This window comes from Pan paniscus, chromosome X (assembly GCF_029289425.2).
Source record: "Pan paniscus chromosome X, NHGRI_mPanPan1-v2.0_pri, whole genome shotgun sequence".
In the NCBI taxonomy this organism is placed as follows: domain Eukaryota; kingdom Metazoa; phylum Chordata; class Mammalia; order Primates; family Hominidae; genus Pan; species Pan paniscus.
The window spans coordinates 17,192,784-17,218,931 of record NC_073272.2 but is presented as its reverse complement, the minus strand read 5'-3'; the positions used below and the strand labels follow the sequence as shown (position 1 = coordinate 17,218,931).

Below are 26,148 nucleotides of genomic sequence, written 5' to 3'. Positions count from 1 at the left end.
CGGCTCACTGCAACCTCTGCCTCCCGGGTTCAAGCGATTCTCCTGCCTCAGCCTCCTGAGTAGCTGGGATTACAGGCACCCACCACCACGCCCAACTAATTTTTGTATTTTTAGTTGAGATGGGGTTTCACCATGTTGGCCAGGCTGGTCTCAAACTCCTGACCTCAGGTAATCCATCCACCTCGGCCTCCCAAAGTGCTGGGATTACAGGCATGAACTACCACACCCGGCCTCAAAAACATTTTTATAGGGATACAACAGGAAATAGCTTAGAATTGCACATTTAGCATTGAGCGTCTGTAAACCCACTTTAAACAAGTGCGTTATGAACCCAGCTATGAAGCAAAAGATCCTTTCTTTTCCAATACATCACTTTTAGTTATAGTGTTCTCTCTTTCTCAGTCTGTCTGTCTGTATCTCTCTCTCTCCCTCCCTCCCCTATCTCTCTCTCTGTCTTACACACACACACACACACACACACACACACACACACACACACAGACTTATCCATGCTTCCACTGCATTAGGTGACAAATACAAAGTTTGAGGCTTCTCTGTTTAGTGCCTAACAATTAATTCGAGTATTATAAAGCACTCATTATTTGCAGCTTTGATAGTCCTGGCTGCCTGTCATCAGACATACTGGATGGTAAAATTATGCTGTATAAATTTTATTATGAAGTAATTCAAATCAAGGTCACCATTTGTCTTTTTTTTTTTTCCACCTTTCCAGGTCAAATTCCATCATAAACTCCAAGGACTGTCTAAATTCTTTTTATTCGGGTGCTTTGTTGTATCAAATATTTCGTGAAATGTGTAGGCCATTGGCTGGGTCCTGGACATGTTTTGTTTATAATGTTTTGATTGTTTTGTTACTCATGGTAAAGGGATTTGACATGGATGTCTGGATTATGTTTGGCTTTTGGCATAAGCTTTGCAGTCTAACTAATTTAATGTTGACTTGGTTTTATCATTAACAGACTAATTGGATAGCAATAGAAGCATACACTGCTACCATCCTCTCCCTGATACTGGGAAAATGCATATATTCCAAGGGAAATCCAGTTAAGGGAGACTGAAAACGTTTCTCATGAATCAGACTAGGTTTTATCTGAGTTCCTTCCCATAAATACTATTTGAATCGATTTTTACCATCTCTTTATTTCCTTCAGGCTAGGCACGTTTCTCTTGGGTTGTGCTAATCTTGCAGAAAACAGATGTTTCATGCAGTGATGATTTGGAAGGCAGTTGATATCAGGAATTGAGCTGGACGGTGCATCACTTACAAAGAATCTAATTTGTCGAGTTTCTGACAGTACCAGATTCCTTTCACATTGGCCACACGTTTTTCATATTAGATCTTGGCTAAGATACGAGTAAGTAGTTTTTTAATGGTGACTTTTACCATTTCTTGCAAGGCACAAGGCAATCTGACTTTCCTTTTGCTGTAAACTGATTTACAGATAACACTGTTTGTTACCATTAATTATGAAGGACATAAATCTATATTTCTAGGAAAATATCAGTCTTTTCCAAGAAACATGTGCCTTCTTGTCCTCATGTCCCCCTTGTCTTCTGACTGACTGTATCACAGTTTGGCCCTCAACAGCCACTCTGTTTATTTTCCTCATTTCCTTTTACAGCACCTTTGCCTCTAGATACTTAAAGGCAGGATCTGGAATGTTAAAAATGGAGAGCTGTTATGGAAAAAACTTGATTTTATGAACCTTTTTGCTTTTCCTCACCTTATAACTTTTCCTTTACAGTATATGTAGATCAATAAACAAAATTTATTTAGAAACCATATAGTCTACCCCTCTGTGGTAGGCAAAATAACGTCCCCCCAAAGATGTCCACGTCCCAGTTTCCAGAATCTGTGTATATGTTATGTTCCATGGCAAAAACGACTTTGCAGATGTGACTAAGTTAATGCTGCTGAGATGGGGAGATTAGCCTGGATGATGCAGGTGGACCCCGTGTCATAAATGAGAATCTAAATAAGAGAAACAGGGAGACAGGGAGTCAGAGTTAGAGAAGGACATATGACAATAGAAGCAGAGGTCAGAGTGATGTGATTACTGGTTTTGAAAATGGAAGGGCCCACAAGCCAAGGATTAGTGGCAACCTCTAGAAGTTGAAAAAGGCAAGAAAACAAATGTCCCCCTACAGCCTCCAGGAAGAATAGAGTCCTGCTTGATTTTAGACCTATGAGGCTCATTTTGGGGCTTCTGACCTCAAGAACTGTAAGATAAAAATTTTTGTTACTTTAAAGCACTAAGTTTTAGAGTAATTTGTTATAGCAGCAATAGGAAACTGATACACCAATATATTTTTGCTTCTGTGTTTACGGGGAAAAAAAAGGAAAGGAGCTACATCTTCCTTGATTAAAAAGTAGATTTTAATGCCATACATACAGTAGCTACTTGGTAAGTCACATTAGTATACATTTAAATAAATCTTATTGTATTAATTATCTATATGCTGCATAACAAATTACCCCCAAAACTTTGTGCCTTAGAACAACATGTATTGTCTTGCAATGTCTCTCAACTTAGCTGTGTACTGTTACAAGGCCACGATCAAAGTGTCAGCTGGGGGCTGGGTGCTGCGGCTCACACCTGTAATCTTAATACTTTGGTAGGCTGAGGTGGGCAGATCACTCAAGGCCAAAAGTTTGTGACCAGTCTGGCCAACATGGCAAAACCCCATCTCTACTAAAAATACAAAAATTAGCCAGGCATGGTCGTGCGGGCCTATAGTCCCAGCTACTGGGGGTGGAGGGGGGCGGGGGTTGGCTGAGGCATGAGAATTGCTTGAACCTGGGAGGTGGAGGTTGCAGTGAGCCAAGATCACCCACTTCACTCCAGCCTGGGTGGCAGAGCTAGACTCTGTCTCAGAAAAAAATAAATAAATAAAGTGTCATCTGGGACTGTGGTCATCTCAAGGCTTGACTGGGAAGGATGTGCTTCCAAGCTCACACTCATGTGGTTGCTGGCAGCATTCAGTTCCTCAAGGGTTGCTGGCTAGAGTCTGCTCTCTGTTTTTGGCCACATGGGGCTCTATATAGGGCAACTCACAACATGGCCTCTGAGTTCATCAGAAGGCACAAAGATGAGCAAGATGGAAGCCAGAGACTTTATGTAACCTAATCTCAGAAGTGACATTGCATCAGTTTTGCTATATTCTACTGGTTAGACGCAAGACTCTAGCCACAGCCCATACTCAGAGAGAGGGAATTACATAGGGCAATACGGGAGGCAGGATCAGGCAGACGTCTTAGAGTCGACCTCCACACTTATGATCTTAGTTGAAAGTACCACACATTTTTCCATATGGTCAATGACTCGAAAACAAGTAGTGATTTTTTTTCTCTCTCTCATTTGTGACTTTTAAAAATGACTGGAGTAAACCTCGAAAAATGCATAGTGATTTTTTCCACAGGCTTCTTGCCTGTTTTTTCATAGTCTTTCCCTACTTTTAAGGAGAATGCCCCAAACATGAATGATTCATGTAGAATTTTACATTTTGAGTCTTTTCATAGAACACAAAAGCCGATTTAATTCATGAGTAATTTTTTTGCAGAGCTCTCTACTTCCCAGCAGTATATTAGACTATTCAATCACAGTTCCCTTCATACTTAGAATATATACATAACAGTTATGGATGTAAATCTATAGGTCTTCAGAACAGTGATTAACGTGAATCAGAGCCTGAAATATCAAATTATTCAGGAAGAAGTTTAACATCATTTTCCTTTGACTGGATTGTCTTTTTCATATTGATTTGTAAGAGCTCTTTATATATTCTGAATACTAGTCATTGTCAGTTATTTGTATTGCAAATGTCTTTCTTGCCTTTTTTTTAACCTTTCTATACTATGTTTCTCTATTTTAATAATTTAAAATGCCTTAAATGTATCAATTGGCTCCTTAATGATTAGTGCTTTCTGTGGCTTCTTTAATCATCTTTCCCTAACTCAAGATCATAAAAATGTACTCTCTACTATAAGTGCTTTGTTGTTTTGCCTTTCATATTGATACATTTATTTCACCTGGAATGGTTTTTTAAATTATTTTTTAAATTGACTGATAAAATTGTATGTATTTATCTTGTACAACTTGATGTTTTGAAGTATTTATACACTGTGGAATGACTGAATTTAACTAATTAACATACATTACCTCACATAGTTATCATTTTTGTGATAAGAACACTTTATATTCCCTCTCTTAGCATTTTTCAAGAATACAATACATTGTTATTAACTGTAGTCACCATGTTATACAATAGATCTCTTGAACTTATTTCTACTATTTAACTGAAATTTTGTATCCTTTGATGAAATTGGTTTTCATGTATGGTAAGATACAATTACATTTTTTAAAACATGGTTTGAAACAGAGGAAAAAATGGCAAAAATCCATGATGGAGAATGCCATGAACATTTTAAGGGGTTCACAGTTCACTGAATCGTCATATAGTAATAACAATCATTATAGCTAACATTTATTAAATGCCTACTCTTTGCCAGAAACTGCTCTAAGAACCTTCCCTATCCTAAGAATTAACACCTGTAATCCTCACGACCCTGTGAGGTAAGGATTATGATTACCTCATTTTTCAGATGAGGAAACTGAGGTACAAAGAGATTAAGTAACTTAATATCAATTAGTTAGTGAGTAATGGGACTGAGTTTCTGCTAGGACTCTTAACTGCCATCTTGTCCTGCACCAAACAAAAACATGGACCTTTAGTGAACAGTACTCTATTAGTAGTGTCTTGGGCATATTGGTAAATAAATCCAAGATTTTGCACATAGGTTAGAAAAATGACTATTCTTGAAAATTTTAAATGAGTAATATCATCTCATTGTGTTGTGTTTTTCTGTTATGTCACCTTTAGGAGAAAACAGGTTAAATTGATGATCAATGTAAACTAAAAACCTATTCTAAGAATTTAAATATGTTTCAATTTTGGCAGGGGTGTATTTTTTTTCATATTTTACAGGGGCTTTTAAAAAATATTTTTCTCAGGCTGGGCATGGTGGCTCACACTTGTAATCCACGCACTTTGGGGGACTGAGGCCAGGAGTTCGAGACAAGCCTAGGCAACAAAGTGAGACTCTGTCTGTAATTTTAAAAAAAGGCCTCTTTCTCTTAAAAACAGTTAGGTGTCCAAATACATCCTGAAGTAATCTTAGGGTTATTTATGACATTCCCTGCTAATTTCAGGTTTCTATTATTTTTTGAACATGTATTTAATCCTTAAAGTTCTGTATATTTCAGATCTTAATAGTCTATAAACGTGGCTTCAATCTAAGTTCGAATGCCTAAACTAGTTTCTGTTTTAGAGTGCTAAAATAGAATTTTATGATTATGTCTACATTATTTGAATTATTTTCTGATTTTTTTTCTGAGCAATTAAAAATCAGTTGTGAATACTGTGTGTCTGAAGAGGAGACAAGTTCTGTTCAAATAAAACCAAGAAATAGTAGTAGCATATATTACTTTAGTTAAAAACTTTATTAAATGTCTTGATGAGAAAACCTCAATGCATCATTGTGCACTTAGTCTCTAAAGAGCAGGATACAATTATTATGTGTCGATTTTAAACTTTTTTTAAAGAACAGGATAAGCTTCTAGGGCATTCTAATACATTTGTAGTACTATTGTATTAGCAAGAAAATAATCAGCAGGGTTTGCCCTCCAGCGGGCTAGGCTTCATTCTGGGCATGCAGAAGGCTGTATTCTGAGTTTACATTCTAAAGAGCTTATATTGCTTATATATTTCTCATTCAAAATGTTAAATTTCATTTATTTCTTAGCTTTCCTGTTAGCTTCTGATGCAATGAGTGTTCAGTATTATGAATGTGGACCAAACCATAAGACAGGGTTCTCCTATAGGCTACAATTGTGCTTACTTAAAATACGGGATCCTGAGGGATAGCTCTTAATGTTATATGCCCATGGCTTATAAACAGCCTGTAGTATGATCGTTCTGTAATGTATAAAGTGCATTCTGAGTCTATTTTATTCTGGAAAACTAATTGTCTCAAGTGTTTTGATGTGTATACCATTTTGTTATATAGTTTGGCATTTTATTATTGGTGTCACTCATCAAATTTGGTAAAACGGGCATTCTCATTTTTTTCCAATGGAATTCTCACAAGTTCAGGTAATAACCTATCTCTTTCTCAGATTGTGGAGTTACAAAGTTGACATTTCTTTATCTTGCTGTTTATATTCAGTTATAAGATGGGGGTTAAATGCCTATTCTTGGCAAGCTAGTAGATCTTACGGTGAGCTGTCACTTGCTGTATGATCAGACAACCCAACTTATGTCACCAATTCTAGTCTGCAGTGTTTGGTGGGACACAGACAGCATCCTTAATGCCATGAGGTTCTTGATGAGGATGTTTTGGGAGACGTCGCAAAAATGTAGACTTCTTTTGGGAAATGATGACCCTGCTGAGCTTTGCTCCGCAGTCGAAGAGACTAATTGGCTTGGTGTGAGGGGGGTGCAGCAGGGAGCTTAGGGCCATCTCCATAGCAACGACCCTTCTCTGGCCTGGGTCACAGCCTCATCAGAATTGTGTAATGTCTCCACATGCACAGATTTGAAGGAAAGTGGAAAAAGAAGAAAGGGGCAGGAAAATGAACTGATATTTGTTAAATACCTCCTAAGTGCCTGGCATTGTGTAGAGAAGATTAAAAACATATAACACACATATGTATGTACAGATGTATAAGGACATTTATATATGTTTATACAGACATACAATAGAAACAGTATGTTTGATGTTTCCTCATTAGACTGTGTTCATCACAACAGCTCTGTGTTATACGTATTCATTCCTTATTTTACAAACCAGCAAACAGGCTTGAAGAGATGAAGAGTCTGGTCCTAGATCTCCCTGAGGGTGATGCACTGATGTTGAAACAGGAACTTTCTGCCTGTAATGGTGTGTGCTCATTTTTGTTGCTGTTTCATGGTTGCTTAGTTGGTTTGTTTTCCGTGGTTCTCCACAAAGCCTCCTTTAAGGTTTGCTGCTGCGCTTTGTTTCCCCACTCCCCAAGAGAGAGTTGCATGGATAGAATTAAATATGGAGGCGGGGCAGGCAGAGAGGCCATGATACTGGAGAAATGTAGGACCATATTGAGAAGAGTTTGTCTGTCAGAAGTTTGGGCTTGTCCTGGGAGAACAGGGAGCCATTGAAGGATTTTAAGTGGAGATTCTAAAAAGGTGCAATTTACGCGTGTAGAAAATGGATTGGCAGCAACCAGTTAGGGGACTTTTTTTCACCTGTATGGTTTTTATCTTAAAGAAAAGATAGTTATGAAATAAGTATGGCAAACATATATGTTCATTATTTCATCCTTTGTGCTCTTCTGAATTAAAAATTAAAGTATTGAAAATAAATGAAAATTCTCTAAATCTGGGAGGGACAGGGATTAGCAAACAATTCAGTCTAACGAAGAAACATCAAATAAACCCAAACTGAGAGGCATTCTATAAAATAACTGGTCTGTACTTTTAATGAAAGAAAAAGACTGAGGAACTGTTTCAAATGAAAGAAGATTAGACATGACAACTAAGTGCAGCGTGTGATCGCAGGTTGGGTCCTGGCCTAGAAATTTATTTCTCCTTTTCCATAAAAAGCATTACTCAGATGACTGACACAATTTGAATATCCGTACATAGATAGTAGCATTGTATCAATGTTAATTTCATAATTTCCATAAGTGCACTATACTTTTGTAAGAAAATATCTTTGTTTTTAGGAAATACATACTGAAAATTATTTCAAGGTAAAGGGGCTACATGTCTGCAAATTACTCTCAAATAGTTCAGAAAAAAAAAGAATGACATATATTTATAGCAAGAAGAATGATAAAGCATATATGTTAACATGTTAGCTTTGGGGGAATCTAGGTGAATGGTGTACAATAATTCTCTGTAGTATTTTTGCAACTTTTTGATATGTCTGAAATTATTTTAAAATAAAAATTAAAAAGAATTTGGTGGAAGGAGGAGCGGGAGGGAAGAACCAGGCAGGTCTGCCTCTTGTCCTAGGAGGCCAGGGTTGAGGTCCTAGATGAAGGAGTTACCTGCCAAAGCTGATGTGGGGACTTCCGGTGGCGGGGGGGGGGAGGTTGCGGGTATGGGAGGAGGATCTTAGGGACCAGGGTTGCTTTGCGGTCTGGCAATTATGTGATCCAGAGTTTGTGAAGGGTTGCAATCTCTCCTTAGCCCAGTTGCCCTTATCTCTGTTAATGGTGTTGGTGTGTCACCAGGCCGTGTTTTTCTATTTTTTCTGCACATACAGGTGTAAGGAATACTTGTAAGTTCATTGGAATAATGAACTCCAAGACTGAGGCAGAAGGAAAATGACCCGGGTTAAGGCAAGGAATGTAGGCTGAGGAAAGCTCTCACTGGGGACGTTTGCAAGAATTAGGAGCCTCCCTGGAAATGAGAGCAACTGCCACAGAAAATGATTTACATATTTTTTAAAAGTTTTGGGTTTTTAATGTTTGGCTAAAGGAGGTCTGACTTAAAATGCGTTGCTGACTTAACTGTCCTAGGAGGCCAGAACGAAAATGTGACCTCCCTCCCAACTCATTTTATTCATCACTGCCCAAGGGAAGGGAAGAGCTTTTCAGCTGCAAAGAGACAGTAGCTTGCAGACCATATTTGTAGGAGAAAGGAAAATGTAGCAGGGTGTGAACTCTGACAAAGCAATAAAAATTGGGGGATGACATCAATTCTTGGTGCAGGACATAAAAGTGGGAGGAGAGAGGTGAGGGAAGAAAGAAAGATGAGAAGGACCTGAAAATCTGACAAGAGATCTCTTCTGTGGCTGTTGTTAAACATATAGTAAGCATTCATGAAATTTGGCATTTGTTTTCTTTTGCAGCAAGCTGAAGAAACAAAGCTTAGTGGAAATTAAACAAATTAACAGAAGCAAGTGCAGATGGGCATCATGCTAAAAAGAAAGAAAAAAGTAAATTGCCTTCATTTCTATTCCATGCCCTCTAACACTCTGTGCTTTCCAATCAGCAACATGAATTGTGTTATTACTGGCAAAGATGGACACTATATCCTAGCAGAAGACTTTTACAAGGAGTAAAAATATATGAACGCACTTAGTAAATTGACTTAGGCCATTCCTTTAAGCAAATGTTTGGTCCTTCCAGATCATGTAAAAAGATAAAAAAGGAAAAAAAAACAGATCTAGGCAATTATTTGTGGACTAGATTTCTGCTTGGAGGGTGAACAGGAAGCAAAGCAGGTGGAGGAGAAATGAGATTAGAACAATCAAAATGAACTCAAATAAAAGCCTGGTTGAACTATTGAGAGTTTTGAGGTTTTGTCAAATGTGGTAACCACTTTTTAATACCTTTAAACCGTGAATAGAGGATTCGTTGTATAAATTATGACATGTCCTTACAATGGAATGCATGCAGTTTTTCCCAAGGATGAGTTACTTCTCTATGTTTTGACATGGAAAGGTATCCAAAATAGAATATTGAGTTAGTTCTAGTTTTCTTGTTTTGTTTTGTTTTGTTTTTTCCGAGACAGAGTCTTGCTCTGTCGCCCAGGCTGGAGTGCTGTGGCGAGATCTCGGCTCACTGCAACCTCTGCCTCCCAGGTTCAAGCAATTTTCCTGCTTCAGCCTCCCAAGTAGCTGGGATTACAGGCACGTGCCACCACGCCTGGCTAATTTTTGTATTCTTAGTAGAGATGGGGTTTCACCATGTTGGCCAGGCTGGTCTCGAACTCTTGACCTCGTGATCTGCTCGCCTTGGCCCTCCGAAGTGCTGGGATTACAGGCGTGAGTGACCGCGCCCAACCTGAGTTAGTTCTAGTTTTTAAGGAAATAACTTATAGTGCATAAAAGAAAAAAAAAACTGAGAGCACAAATACCAAATTGCTAACAATATTTATGTCAGGGTAGGAATGAAGATTGCAGAAAGATTTTCAGTTTAGATGTCCCACACTTTCATATTCTTAAAATATTTTTAAATTAATGTGTTTTTTTATAATCAGAAAAAATGAAGCTATTGGTGCTCTGAAAAAGAAAAACAATTGTGGCGAAACTTTTGAAAAAGCAGAGAAGAAACGGGTTTGGTTGTAGAGTATGATTACAAGTCAGGCTAAATAGAAGTAGAAAAGCTCAGCATTCATTAGAAAAGAAAGAAAGAAGTGCTCCAGCAGAGCCAGCCCATCCAGATAAGACATGGGATCTGGCTGTAAATTATTAGTGTGTGTTTTCAGGATCTACCATGGACCTCCCCCTGCCAAAGGTGCACAGTTTGCACACCCCGGCTATGCCTTATTCATTTTTGTATCTTCCTCTAAAGTACATGCCCATGGTAGATGTTCAGTAAATGATGGTAGACAAAGCTCGGAAGACTAAATATGAGTGGGTTAAGATGGGAGAAAAACGCCTGTAATCCCAGCACTTTGGGAGGCCGAGGCAGGTGGATCACGAGGTCAGGAGATCGAGACCATCCTGGCTAACATGGTGAAACCCCGTCTCTACTAAAAAATACAAAAAAAAAAAAAAAAAAAAAAACAGGGCTTGGTGGCGGGCGCCTGTAGTCCCAGCTACTCGGGAGGCTGAGGCAGGAGAATGGTGTGAACCCGGGAGGTGGAGCTTGCAGTGAGCGGAGATCGCACCACTGCACTCCAGCCTCGGCAACAGAGTGAGACTCCGTCTCAAAAAAAAAAAAAAAAAAAAAGGGAGAAAAACGAGTAAGCTATGAATAAGTAACATTACTTTCAGAGAGCTTAAACTCATTCTAGTAAAATCTCAGAGAGGAAAAACTGTGAAATAGGGGGATGGGAAAATATTCTCTGGCACTTGCTCATGTGTGTTTGTTTTGCCATCCTTCAGATTTTCTTAGTGAGACTTAATTTATGTTTTCTCAGTTATAGCTTTTCTTTTGTATCCAGTTGAACGTTTCAAGCCATCTGCCATGACAGTCATATCTTTGGAACATATTTTGGCCTCCTTGCTCCTTCTGCACTCGCCTTTGTTTACCCTGTCATCACGCTGACTCCTCCAGAGACTCCAGTGTGGGCTCTGTCCTTCCAGCATTGAACTGTGCCCTGCATTCTCTTTCCAGATCTCCTTTTCCACTGAAGGCACATGGAGGGATATCATGATTCCATTTCGACTGTGCCTTTTCTAGGTTCATATCTCTCAGTGGAAACACAGCATCTCTTCTGAGCCATGGGTACAATATATAAACATCCATGAAAATCAAGTGTTGGTGCTGAGAGTGCAAATAGCCTATTGTGAGTGATTTTGATTTCTTGGCCCCATGGGTCATGGTAGGAATCTGGTGAATTCTATGTACTCTCTTCCCAGAAAAGTGTACACACTTGAAAAACTGTGAACAATTCCAGGGAGTTCACAGGCCATCCTGGAGCCCATTTATATCCCTAAGATTATGTATTCCTGCATCCCTGGAACTGATGCATATTCTATGTTAGGATAGAATAAAAGAAGGAGTTCACTGGAACCAGAATGCAACTAGAATGCACTGGAACTAGAATGCAACTAAGTACAAAAAAGCAGGCCGGGTACGGTGGCTCACACCTGTAATCCCAGCACTTTGGGAGGTCAAGGCGGGCGGATCACCTGAGGTCAGGAGTTTGAGACCAGCCTGGCCAACATGGTGAAACCCCATCTCTACTAAATAATTTTATAAATACAAAAATTAGCCAGATGTGGTGGCGTGTGCCTGTAATCCCAGCTACTAGGAAGGCTGAGGCAGGAGAATCGCTTGAATCTGGGAGGCAGAGGTTGCAGTGAGCTGAGATGGCACCACTGCTCTCCAGCTCAAAAAAAAAGCATATTTCTAGCATCAGCTTCACACTTCAGACACACTGGAGGCACAACAAATGGAAGATAAAGCCAGACTGGAGTGTTGCAGTTACTATCATAACATTACAACTGGAAGGAATAGTTTGTTTGGTAATACAGCTTGTAGCCTATAGATACACAGCCAAGTGAATTGTACACTGTACTTTGGGTGCTTCTTAAATATTTGGGACCAAGTCATTTAGGTTTAGGGGTATGTCTGTGTTTGTGTGTGAGAAAGAGAATGAGTGTCAGTGTATATTTTAAACAGTTCACAGAACTTAAATCTTAAAATGTCTATCTAAAGGGAAAAAAAGGATTTCGTCTCCAAATTTATCTTTGTGTTTGTAATACGTATATGTCTTTGTTCCTTTTGGCATTATGGACACTAACATGTTAATGTTGCTGGTCCTTTCCAGGGTGGACAAGCTTCATTTACACGATATCTGGAGATGTGTATATTGGTAAGTTATGGCTGTGTCACTTAGGGCTCAATTGCAATTTAATTTAAACTACTGAAGGGAGAAAAGGTAGGATGACACCATTTTATGTAATTGAATACTATGCCACCTTCTCTCCCGCACTAGCCCTCTCTATATCCCAGCACAGGTATGCCCAGGGCAGGGTGCCTTTCAGCTTACAGAACATTCAGTGAGGGAAGAGAATATGAACACCAGTCATGACACATCCTGTGCACAGATGAAAGTCCAGGCACCATTATGTGTTTTGATACCTCGCTAAGACGTTGGCAACCTCCATACTGATAAAGGGATGGAGCTACAGTGGACTCCAAGGGGAGCAGGAATCTGCCTATCTCCTGGGAGAAGGAAATGGAAGGAGGTGAATTTGCAATGCTAGTTTCCTCTGAGAAAACTCAAAAGTGGCTTTTTTCTCTTCTTCCGAGGGTTGTATATATGTTGCTTGTTGAGTCTAATCAAGAAAAGATGTTTGAGACCTAACCAATGCTCATTTTATAGATGAGGAACGTGAAATCTAAGAAAGTTGTTTAACTTACCAGGGTTACGCATTGGTAGATGTGGGACCAGAATCAAGGTCTCCTCAATCCTGCTCTCCACGCTTCACCCCATACCTTTTGTCCAATGACAATGCAGAGATAGCACCATCTAACTTGTCTTTTCAAGTCTAAATCCCTTAGCGAACCCAGCAGCAGAAGGGACAGAGCGGGTGGGAGAGAGGGGCTTGCAGAGCAGCCTGGTTCCTGCCTGGGTCTCCTCCTCCCCTTCCCATCCTCCTAAAAGCAGCCATGGGTTCCCGTAAAAGGCTCTTGGTAGCACTGGGAGAAAACAGCTATAGCAGATGCTGTTGGTACCCCACCCACACCCCTGGGCCCTTACTTCCTGAGTGCCCACTGACCAACTAATAATAGCCAGTATCTGTGTCACTTTGCTTGAAGGCTTTTCTCTGAAACCAATCAGGGCAGCATGAAAGTACTGGAGAATTAACATTCCCAGAAGCTACCTCACCCATCAGGCAGGATAACTCTGAAGCCTGTGTGAAAAGCCATTTACTAGTTTCCCAGTGGGATTACAGCCAAGCCACCTGAGTGTGCTTGATGACATACCCTTCGTTGTCTGTCTTCCCTTTTCTGTCTAACTCTCCTGACTCTGGACTGTTGTTTCCTGAGATCATCTCCCAGATAAATTCCTTATACCAGAATATATGCATCTCCAGTTATACTTCTGAGACAGCCCAGAGAACCAGCCCCTCGTTTTCTCCTCCTCATCCCCACAGACGGTTATGGGTGGTGTGGATGGGGTGGGGCATCTCAAGGTACAGGCCAAGAATCCCCATTTCTGAGACCCTCTGCAGCTGGGTGCTCTCCACCCGCTCCTGCAGGGATGCCAGCACTGCACTTTCTGGGGCCCTAACATGGCCACCTCCTTGGGCAATACACTCCCAGCTCCAGGCAGCTGGCTGACAGATAACATCTGCTCAGGGATAGGAGGCCACACCCAGAGCTATTTAAACCATTCCTTTTATTCTCCAAAAAGGATGTTCAATTGCCTGAAATTATTCTTCTGGAAAATAATTGTAATGCAAACTCATGCATTTTGAATTTATTCCTAATAAAGTACAAATGGGCTTAGTTCCCTTTTCAGTGAATAGCATTTCAATTAGGGGTCAGGAGCAAAATTCATTTAGTTTAGCACTGGAGAAAGTGTGAAAAAAAGTCTTGTAGTAGTATCATAAGTTTATATGTACACAGCTTAAACTATATTAACCATCTGGAAGAGATGATATATCATTTGTTTTTATGATCTTCTGAAAATCCTGAGAAAAACATAGTGCTTTATAAAAATAGAAAAAAACATTTTTATGGATGTAGTGCTCCCGATTTATGATTTCAAGAGCAACAAAATAATCTACACAAATGGAAATGAAGAAAGCACATGAATTTTAAGGTGGTAAGGATAACAGAAATGTTTGTGCAGAATGAGAAAAAGCAGGGAGAAGCAAACTTTCTGTAAAAGGACAGATCACAAATATTTTCATCTTTGCAAGGCATATAGTCTCAGTTGCAACTACTTAGCCCTGCCCATGTCTCACAGAAGCGGCCACAGATGATACATAAACAAATTGGGTGGCTATTCCAATAAAACTTCATTTATGGTCACTGAAATGTGAATTTCATGTTTTTTCATGTGTCATGAAAGGCTTTTTTTAAGTTTGTTTCAACCATTTATAATAGTGAAAATTTTTCTTAGCCTGTGGGCTCTACCAAAGGTGACAGTTGATTTTGGTTTAAATGAATTGCAGGGAATGAAGGGGAAAGAAATTAACGAGTAATTGCCAAAACCTGTTTTAAGCAGTAGTTAGAGCCTTGTTTCCTGACAGACCTTTAGCCTGAGGAGTTAACAAGTGAAATGCTCTGCAGTTCTCGGGGTAAGAATGACCCACACATCCACTTGTTTTTCTTGAGATGAGGCAGGATTTTCCTGAGTCATTTCTGTTTACTGACCTGGTCCCCCCTCGTGACCATGGGCCACAGTGCAAAACATCTGGCAGGGGATGGGTCTGTAGCCTTGGAGCAAAGTTGCATCTGTCTAGAATAAACTGGACTGTGAAGAGAATCCAGCTCACACAACTGGCCTCTTGGGACTGTGCTTTAACCAGTGAGTGGCTGGCTAAATGACCTCATTTGAATTTTATCTCCTTCCCTTCCTCCTACCAACACCCTAATTGGGGGGGCGGTTAATGAGAAAAACAAAAGGGCAAGAACAAATCATCAGGGAAAAACAAATGACGAAACAGAAATAGCTCTTGAATATGTACTGACTTATAAAATCAATAGAGAAAATCCAGAAAATGTTTTCTGACTTCACTGCCTCAATTTTGTCTTGCTTATAAAACTAGGTTGGCACCAACGAACCACAGATGGCAGGAAGTGATAAGCAAGGAATTGTCTTTTTCGAAATGTCAAACATGTTCAGTTGAAGTAGATGTAATGAATATATATATACTTGGTGTATCGGGCTGGAATAAATGGGCTGCAACTTGGGTTGAGGAAATAATCTGAGGAGACTGCATAAAATGGAAATTTAGGAGGGCTATTAAAATATTAACTGATTACAGGAAGTGCTTAAAAGACATTGATAAATTTAGTTTGACTACAAACAGGTGGAGTTTTGAACATTAGAAAATGCTCCACAGCCGGGCATGGTGGTTCACGCCTGTAATCCCAGCACTTTGGGAGGCTGAGGCAGGCAGATCACTTGAGGCTGGGAGTTTGAGACCAGCCTGGCCAACATGGTGGAACCCCTGTCTCCAGTAAAAATACAAAAATTAGCCGGGTGTGGTGATGCACGCCTGTAATTCCAGCTACACGGGAGGCTGAGGCAGGAGAATCACTTGAACCCGGAGAGCAGTTTCAGTGATCCGAGACTGTGCCACTGCATTCCAGCCTAGGCAACAGAGCGGGACTCTTGTCTAAAAAAAAGAAAAAAAAAAAAAGAAAATGCTGGATGTTTAACTAGTTGTCAAAGTAAGTCAGTCATTTTAAAGGTAAAGGTAAGTATTGTGAGGCTATGTAATTGTCCTCTAATGACACCCTGAAGAAAAAGAGTTAACAGAGCTAAAATAAGACTAGTAGAATTCTCATTTTCTTATTCAAAGAAAGTATTCATTTGAGACTCATCTGAAAGTACTCACTTTATGCTTTTCAAGGATCTTCTTAATTTTTAATATATTTGCTTTTTCCAACAATGAAGAGCCTTCTAAACTGACTATTGAATAGTAATTTTAAAAAGTGTGCAATAGAGGGAGAGACCTTTGACAACAATCTTTTGCTAAGGCAAAAAGTTCTCTGACCAGCCCACAGCTGGAATCTGTGTATCATATGATAAAAAAAAAAAGTCAAAAGAAAATAAAAAATACATTGTCAGAAAACCAGTAGATCCCACAGATACTAGTACCAAATCTCTTCCCTGCAGCTGTGCTGAAAATTACTTTACACATTAACGCAGAGATCAAAAGGATAGAAAAGTTTACATCCTGTATCCTTGTAGCTTGGTACAGTTTATCAGCTTGAATTCTAGTCCCCTAGAAGGCCTGATATCAAGTATACTGTTGGTGCTTAGAAAATATTTAGAAATCTAAAAACATTTGTCTGTGTTTAGTGAAATGAACTGGCTTACAAAGGCAGTAAAATGTTTTGAATTCATTTAAATAACTAATGATTCACGCTTAGTTTGTGCTAACGTTTTGAGCACAAACTTCTGTGCTCTGGTTTTGGGTGATATTAAGCAGTTTGAAACGGGCTCTGGATCTTGCAGTAAAGGCAGGGAAACACAAATGTGCACCAGCAGGCCTCATAATTGACCTCCATTTATCCAACTAACTGAATTGCCCAGTGCTCTTCATTCTATGGTGAATACTTTGAGGAAGGTGCTTGAACACCCAGGATGATCCGCTCCTCCCTGGTCTGCCTGCTCATAGCTGCTCCCATCAGCTGAGTTGTAGTGGACTTAAAGGCACCTATGTTTGTTCTCAGTCCATTTATGCTAGTTGCACCAATAATTGAAATTATGTAATTTAATTAAACAGTTGTAAATTAATTAAATAAATGTGAAAAGAGTTGGTATTTCCAGAACAACTAAGGCAGATGCTTTGTAAAAGTGAATTGCTAAAGCAAATGCCTTTGACACGGAAAGACAAACATCACATGTTCTCAGTTCTTTGTGGGATCTAAAGATCAAAACAATATGAACTCATGAACATAGAGAGTAGAAAGAAGGTTACCATGAGTTCATGAGGCTGGGAATGGTAGTTGGGGGCTGGGCGGGGGAGGTTGGGATGGTTAATGGGTACAAAAAAATAGAAAGAATGAATAAGATCTACTATTTTACAACAGGGTGACTATAGTGAATAATAACTTAATTGCAAATTTTAAAATAACTACAAGAGTGTAATTGGATTGTTTGTAACACAAAGTATAAATGCTTGAGGGGATGGATACTCCCCATGCTCCACGATGTGATTATTCTGCATTGCATGCCTGAATCAAAACATCTCATATACCCCATAAATATATACACCTACTATGTACCCACAAAAATTAAAAATTTAATAATAAGAAAATGCCTTTGAATTTGTGAAAGATTTGGGGAAACTCTAATAATCTAATGGGTGGTGCATTATGGGTATGCTTTTAAAAGAAAATGCTTCAATCAAGTCAGTAAACCCACCTTAACTGTATTTCTTTCTTTCTTTTTTTGCATTCAAGCACTCCTCCCACCTGTCTCCTGAGTAGCTGGGATGACAGGTGTGCACCACCACACCTAAAAATGTTTTGTACAGACAGGGTCTCCCTATGTTGCCCAGGCTGGTCTTGAACTCCTGGGCTCAAGCAATCCTCCTGCCTTGGCCTCCCAAATTGCTACAGGAGTATTTCTAAACATTTACAAACAAATGCACATTTATGCTTTCATTTAAAATAAAATGTTTGAAGCAGTTTGACTGTCTTTTTCAATTAACAATCTCAATTGCATCAGATAAGAAGGCTTCAACTATACATATAAAATTGATAATATCAAACCTATGATAGAAGTACTAGAGTGTATGGAACAGAGAATAAATAGGACAGCAATTCTTATAAATAGAAAAAAAGGAAAAGAAAAATTGGCATTTGCAGAAAAGTTGTACAGCAATTAATCAGACACTGAAGATGCAGCACTAACTTTACAATAGGTTTTGAAGTATTTCGCCCTTTTATGACTATTTAGGCAAAAAAATTGCAATTAAATTGTTTTCAGTTAATTTTTTCCTTAACTGTGCTATTAGATTTAACATTCTTGGCAGTGATTCCCAGTGGAAACTATTTGTTATCTGACTTGGCTCTATTTATCATTGAAAGTAGTCAGAAACAATAAGATATATATTTTGAGACTTATTTTAGGTTCAGGAGATAACCAGATGGGCGAATAACATAAAAATGATCTGGAAATAAAGATAGAATCAATCTTTGCTTTCTGTGACCGTGACCCTGTTTTAAACATTTCATGTAATAATACAGAAGCTAAAAGTACACTTGCAGTTATTATTAACCTGGAACCCTGACTCCAGTGTCTATAAGAAAGGTTTACCTTGGTTAGGCGCAGTGGCTCATGCCTGTAATCCCAGCACTTGGGGAGACTGAGATGGGAGGATTGCTTGAGCCTAGGAGTTTGAGACCAGCCTGGGCAACATGATAAGATCCTGCCTCTACCAAAAAAAATTTTTTTAATTAGCTAGGCATGGTAGTGCATGCCTGTGGTCCCAGCTACTTGGGAGGTTGAGGTGGGAGGATCACTTAAGCCCCAGAGGTTGAGGCTGCAGTGAGCTGTGATTACACCACTGCACTTCACACTTGGCAACAGAGTAAGACTCTGTCTCAAAAGAAAATAAATAAATAAAAATAAAGATTTACAGCAGGGCGCGGTGGCTCACACCTGTAATCCCAGCACTTTGGGAGATCGAGGGGGGCAGATCACGAGGTCAGGAGATCAAGACCATCCTGGCTAACATGGTGAAACCCCATCTCTATTAAAAATACAAAAAATTAGCCGGGCTTGGTGGCACATGCCTGTAGTCCCAGCTACTCAGGAGGCTGACGCAGAATAATCGCGGGAGGCAGAGGTTGCAGTGAGCTGAGATTGAGCCACTGCACTCCAGTCTGGGCAACACAGAGAGACTCCGTCTCAAAAATAAATAAATATATAAATAAATAAATAAATAAATAAATATTTACCTTAGAGTGGAGCATTTCAAATGACCTCTTTAGTATCAACACTGAGATTGCAAAGAGAATGGGCAGAAATTGCATCCCACATACAATTAGAGTTAGAGCCCCTTAGACAAGCTAAACTTTTTGTTGCTGAATTAAGATTTCCTCACAGACCAATGAACACCATAGTCAAGCAAGCTCCCCTGATAGGGGGTGCAGAGAAATACCAATTCAGCATTATTTTTGAGCACTCTTTTGCCAGCTCACTCCATTAAAACATAGCGAAGGGGTTTATAAACTGTTTTGGTATATGTATCACGAAACATCCTACATGACAAAATTATGGGCCAGGAGTGGACCACGTGGGTAATGGGTGTTATACATGAATTAGTTGAAGATGAAGACAGGTTTCATTGCTCCCAGGGGATCTCAGTAAAGCACACTTAATGAAATGCTGCTCTGTATCACAGTTAAAAATATTACTCAACTCTAAATGAGATTTTTTTTAAACTCCCAGACCTCTCTTTTATTGCCAAATCCCTGCATAAGTGGAAAATCAATGGAGTTCTATCATTTGTTTCCATGACGTTTGTTGACCTAAATCTTTGATGGAGGAGAAACCTTTAGTATTATGCTGGGGCTGGCTCTTGCTAGCTTGCAGGAGCTGATTGTGTGCCTTCCCTGGCCTCACATTAGTAGGTTGAAATTGGCTACAGTGGGAGTATTTACACCACAGATATTGGCACACACTACGGGAATCAGGTTAGTTCTCCCCTTTACTCCTGAAAGCCAACTGTTAAACATTATCCATCACACTACTTCCTCTGGGACAGAAGTTGTTAATCTTTTTACTGCCATGGACCTTTCTGACATCTGTGAAGCCTCCTGCCTCCTCAAATAATGTTTTTAAAGTCAGTGCAGTTATGAAAATGTTAAAAGAACAGGTTTCGGATATAGCTATATGTGTGCTTCTTTAATGACATTTGACATAACATGATCTAGTAGCAGGCCTGCTCTAAATTTTAAGTAATAATTAACATAAACTATATTTTGAGATATCTACAAAACCATAATGTGATATGAAAATATCTATGATTTCTGCTGGAGACAAAGTCATCAGCCCAGCTAATACTACTGTGGCTTGTTGGCTACATTCATGATTGAAGGAGAAGATACGTTTCAATTTAGGTGTTAGTGAAAGTAAACATGTAATTTATCTCCTATCAAAGTCCACCCATGCCCTGAATTGTATCCATAGACCCCCCTTGGGAGGACATTAACTCCACGTTAAGAACTCCTGCTCTGTTAGAATCCTATTTCATGTTTGCAAGCATCAGAATGAACCCTGCTGCCTCATATTGGTTATTTCCAAAGTGGAGGTGAGAAGGTCTTCTCTAGAAAATATAGTTGTTTGGACTCCAACCAATATGTCCAAAATTCACAAATTATGTTTCTGTTTACATAATAATTGCTCAAGCTATTGTTTTCATTTAAATAAGCATTTCCTTATTGATTATTCAGCTCCAACTTGTCACGTGAATGCCCTTATTTACATCCCAAAAGGGCATGCAGGTGTATCTCCCAAGACATTTTATGGGCTGCTCATTCAATTTGAAACCTTCTCTCTCCTGCCCATTAACATATCAGGGTTTTTCCCAACTGCAAGACCTAATCCAAATCTCACCCCCTCTCTACAGCCTTCTGTGGTGCACTTTGGCCTCTCCAGTCTGTAGCCTTCTCTTGCAGAACCACTCTTGCAATCTTCAAGTCACTACATTCTTCTGCTCCTAGTGAGAATCATGTTAGAATTTTCTCTCTCCAACTGTTGCCAAATCCTTTAGATTTCTTTTTCAACTCCACCTGTCAAATCCATCCCTATCTTTCTGTTGCCACTTTCTCAATTCAGAGTGTAATTCATTTTCACTTAGACTGTTACAGCAAACTCCTAACAGGTCATCCTAACTTCAGTGTTGTCCCCTCCAATTCACTCCACATTCTGCCATCAGAGTCATTTCTCCAAGACACAGATCTGGTAATTTCACACACACACACACACACACACACACACACACACCCTCCTCAAGGGCTGTCAATTTTATACAGATAAACATGGGTTTAAAGGCTTTCCCTGATCTGAAGACAGCTTACATTTCCATCGTTCTTCCCAAAAGACTGTTCCAAGAATGGTAGAATTTTCACTGCAATCTTTTCTCTTGTCTAGAATGCCCTTTTCCCCAGATTTCCCTCTTGTGGTTTATCTAACCCTACAGAGCTCTGTTCAAGTCTTACCTCCTCCACAACAAATATCTGTGGTCCCTAGACCTGCACAAGCCCCCATCACCCCTGTTCTCTTATTGAACTTTGCTTATGAATTTATCGTTGCCTTTAAGAGACACTTTCATTTGTATTATTTTATTTGTAAACCTCAGTATAGAAGAGATGGAAATGTATCTGTCCTGAATATTCCCACAACATTTAGAACAGGGTCTTTTTTTAATACTTTAAGTTCTAGGGTACATGTGCACAACATGCAGGTTTGTTACATAGGTATACATGTGCCATGTTGGTGTGCTGCACCGATTAACTCATCATTTACATTAGGTATATCTCCTAATGCTATCCCTCCCCCCTACCCCCACCCAAGGGTCTTATTCAGAGTTCAATAGCTATTATTCAATAGCTGTCCAACTTACTTATTTTTCAGTTGAATTATTCTCTGATTATTTTGTGTGTATAGATTTAGTTTGCTCCAGCAGGACTTTGAATTATTTCTATGAAAGGAATCTACTTTGCATGTCTCTGTATTGTCCCATAGTGCTAGGCAATTGTAGGTACTCAATTAATACTTGTGGAAATGAATTAATTATGGCATTTGATAATTTTTCTAACTATTTTTAATTCTTATAAAGTTTATAATTTACCTAAGGAAACATGAGCACATAATGCCAAGGACTTTGCTTATCAATTAAAGTGTAAATGGAAACACAACGCAGGATTCATCTCCTTGTCCTTTTTCAAAATTGAAAACAAACTAGTTTCAGGCTTTAATAATAGCAAATATAATTAACCAAGAGATTCAAGGAAATTACTAAGTCCGTTATTTCTCAAATTAAAATAAATGTTGTGGTGCTATATAGTTAACCAAATAAGTAACCATATAACAAATGTACTATAATGGGTATTAAATTAGTGTGTCATTGGTTTTGTAGGGCCCGATGATGCACAACAAAAAATAGAACCTCATCACACAGCAGTGCTTGGAGAAGGTGACAGTGTCCAGGTGGAGAACAAGGTAAGTATGTTATTTTCCTTTAACTTTCTTAACATGTACTTTCTACTGGTTTCCAAGAAAATGCCTAAATGTTGTGGATAACTGAAAGTTTTTCTCTCTTCCTTGGAGAAGAAATTATACCAGAAGTTTATCATGTCTTTTCATTAATTTCTGCTATTTCTATGGGTTTATTTTAAAGTTTTATCTTTATTGATTCTTTATCTTCAGAAATCATATAAAGTCCCTATTGTTTACCCCTGGAAATTTGAATCTGGAAGCAACACATCTTTGTTGTCTCTTAATTTTCTTTCTTTATACAATTGATTTATTTTGTTTTTAGCATAAGTGAAAATAGATCAGCCCTATAGAAGTAGAAATATAAATCTACATGCATACTCACATAGAGCCCTTTGAAAAGAATCCCCACCTTGGCCGGGCGTGGTGGCTCACGCCTGTAATCGCAGCACTTTGGGAGGCCGAGGCGGGCGGATCACGATGTCAGGAAATCGAGACCATCCTGGCTAACACGGTGAAACCCCGTGTCCACTAAAAATACAAAAAATTAGCCGGACATGGTGGCAGGCGCCTGTGGTCCCAGCTACTCGGGAGGCTGAGGCAGAAGAATGGCGTGAACCCGGGAGGCGGAGCTTGCAGTGAGCCGAGATTGCGCCACTGCACTCCAGCCTGGGCAACACAGTGAGACTCCGTCTCAAAAAAAAAAAAAAAAAAAAAAAAAAGAATCCCCACTTTGAACTGAGAGGAAGATAGGATGCATTTCATAGTCTTTTTGTGATGAATCCCTGCTCTTTAAGTAAAGTTTCTGATATTTTAGGAGTCTTGGGAGGTTTTTATTCCCAAGTTTCCAAGTTTCTTTCTCATGTCTATTTCATTCCCTTGAGTAATTCAGTCACCATGTTGTGAGTCTGTTTAGTCAATCTGACTGCTTTATGTCATTCTTATAAAGAGGATTGAGGAGAAAATTGTGCAAAAGCTCCTGAAAAAAACAAACTTTGAGAACTATTTTAGTGTGTGGATGACTAGTGCCGAGGCAGTCGGACTGACTTCTGGCCTTCTGACCCTGCCTGTTGTTATAGAACACAGTGGATTTGAGGAGTTATTAGATCTTAGCCCACTTTTCTGGCAGCAATCTACTGCTACTTTAATCATCTGCAGCACCACCATGAACTGTGAGGTAAACGGAAGAAAAACCTCATGAGCAATAGAAAAATGCATATGTCAGGGTCAGTGCCCTTTAATATTAGACTGAGCCACATGAAACTGCGACTTTTGACCGACAAAAATGTCTATTTTATATCTTTCAATCCAATACAGGAAAGAGGCATGAAAGCTACACATAGGCCAGAACCTACTAATATCAGAATGGTTTGTAACATTATCTGGTTTAACTTGGCAACCTCAGTTCTTCCTATAACACACAGAGAGCACATTGCAGATAAGGAGTTGGAAGCTAAAACAGAACACCAGAAAGAAGTGATGAAGGGAGTCAGAAGAACAGGTGCAGCCAACATAGAAAAGAGTCAGCTGAAACCATCAATTCACTGGCAAGCAGCACTCCTGGCTCCAGTGGCATCGTTCTGTTATGTGCAATTCTGTAATTGTTGCTGTGTATAAGCATAGCCTGAGCCATCAAAACCTTAGAAAGATTTCTATGAAAAAATTGATATTAAAAAATCAGCATTTAAAGGCAGCATGTGTCACTTACATCCACACAATAGTAGAAAGTCCCCTTTAGATTACAGCAGAAAAGAAATTCTGAAGGTTTGAATCTTGGCTTTACTGGTTGTTAGCTGTTGTGACTTTGGACACGTTTGTAAAGCCCTCTGAGCTTCAGTTTCTTTGTCTGCAAAATTAAAATAATACTGCCAACTGCAAGTGATTGTTAGAAAGAATATTTGAGATTACGTATATTACAAGTCTACTCCAGATTGAGCATAGGGGTCAGTAAATTATGTCCAATAGGCCAAATCCAAACCTTTTTCATAAAGTTTTATTGGACCACAGCCACACCCATTCGTTTCCATATTGTCTATAGGTTCTTTTATCCAATAACAGTGGAATTGAGTAGTTGTGACAAATAAAGCCTAAAACTCTCTGGCCCTGTACAGAAAAGGTTTGGTTTACTACGTTGTAGATGCTCAATAATGGTAACTGGAAAGTTTATGAATCCAAATATCTAATTTGATAGTCATACCACATACATGTTACCTAATAAGGATTTATACAGTAGACCTGAAGGCTTAGGGCACATAACAGTTTCTACAGGTAGAAGAAGGCTCCAAGAGACCCTGACTCACTCACGCTCCAAGCTAGTGTTATCCTCACTTGAACCTAGCATTAGCCTGAGGATTTGATAAAGAAGGAAGATGTGACTGCCCAGTGCCACGCCAATCCCATTTCCACTAAACTGTGGTCAAGAATGAGAAGCTGATTTTTTGCCTGGCTTTTTTTCTGGCTCTGTTCTTCCTGCACTTTTACTACTCTTCCTTTCTGTGTTCTCCACTATCACACCCATTTGACTACTGGTTGACCAGTAGTATGGGCAGTGTCTCCTATAGTGGCCAATCTCCAGGACAGGAGAGGAGGACAAGGAAGGGATGATGCAAAAGACTACAGCTTCTTTCTGCCCCAGGTTTCCCTGTTCCATCTTAGAACTTTTTCAGAGTTCTTAGAGATTGGAATCAACTCCAGACTACTCTGGACATTTAATCCTGGACTGGTACCAGTCATCCCAGAATAGCTTCTGTTTCAAGGGCTAAGGCTTCCTGTGCTGCTTTGACCTACTGATGGTACTCTGGACTTTCTCTTAAGATGATGGTTTCCCTGATGGCTCCACGATCAGGAGTACTAGAGTTTGATATGAAAGGCTCCATCTCACCCTTTGGCTTATGTTTATAGTGGTATACTATTGAGAAGGTCTTAAGCCTCATGGATTAGCAAACTCACCCGTAGTGGACCAAGGAAGACAATCAATACCTCACTGGCTGTCATCAAAGCCATACTTCACTGTAACAGTGCTTTTTAACTGGCACTATTCATGGAAAACTCATTAATATAATAAAGATTAACATTTGACTATATATAGCATTTGATTAAAATAAACATTGAAAGACAGAAATAAAACAAAACATCCTGTTAAAACTAGAGAAAACTTTTTTGCTTGTTTAGTGTAAAAGTTCATGATGAAATAAACTACTAAATTTTTAAGCTGATAACAGTTACTTGTTTGATCTTTTAATTGGCCCAAGAGTATAAACAATGAAGTCTGGTAGGAACAAATGCATGCAATAAGTCATGCTAAAGCACAGTTTCTTTCTGGTAATTTTTTTTCAGGTAATATATCACTATAATCAATGTTATTGATGCAAAAACATGCCCTTCGATCAGCAGTCCCCAACCTTTTTGGCATCAGGGACCAATTTCCTGGAAGACAATTTTTCCTCAGATGGGGGTGGCTGGGAATGGTTTGGGGATGCTTCAAGCGCATTACCTTTATTGTGTACTTTATTTCTATTATTATTACATTGTAATATATAATGAAATAATTCTATAACTCACCATAATGTAGAATCAGTAGGAGCCCCGAATTTGTTTTCCTGCAACTAGATGGTCCCATCCGGGGTTGATGGGAGACAGTGACAGATCATTAGGCATTAGATTCTCATAAGGAGTTTGCAAAGTAGGTCCTTCACATGTGCAGTTCACAACAGGATTTGTGCTCCTATGAGAATCCAGCACCACTGCTGATCTGACAGGAGGCAGAGCTGG

At 39.3% G+C, this 26,148-nt stretch overlaps 1 protein-coding gene across 4 annotated transcripts in view; it reads left to right on the top strand.

Moving 5' to 3' along the window:
• The window catches only part of PIR (pirin), a 110,536-nt gene that overhangs the window by 75,604 nt on the left and 8,784 nt on the right, over positions 1-26,148 (top strand). For all 4 annotated transcript variants that reach the window (XM_063601744.1, XM_008974156.4, XM_003805716.4 and 1 more), the window contains 2 exons: positions 12,289-12,333; positions 22,301-22,383. In XM_063601744.1, coding sequence (XP_063457814.1) covers positions 12,289-12,333; positions 22,301-22,383 — 128 coding nt within the window. The remainder of the gene's footprint in view (positions 1-12,288; positions 12,334-22,300; positions 22,384-26,148) is intronic.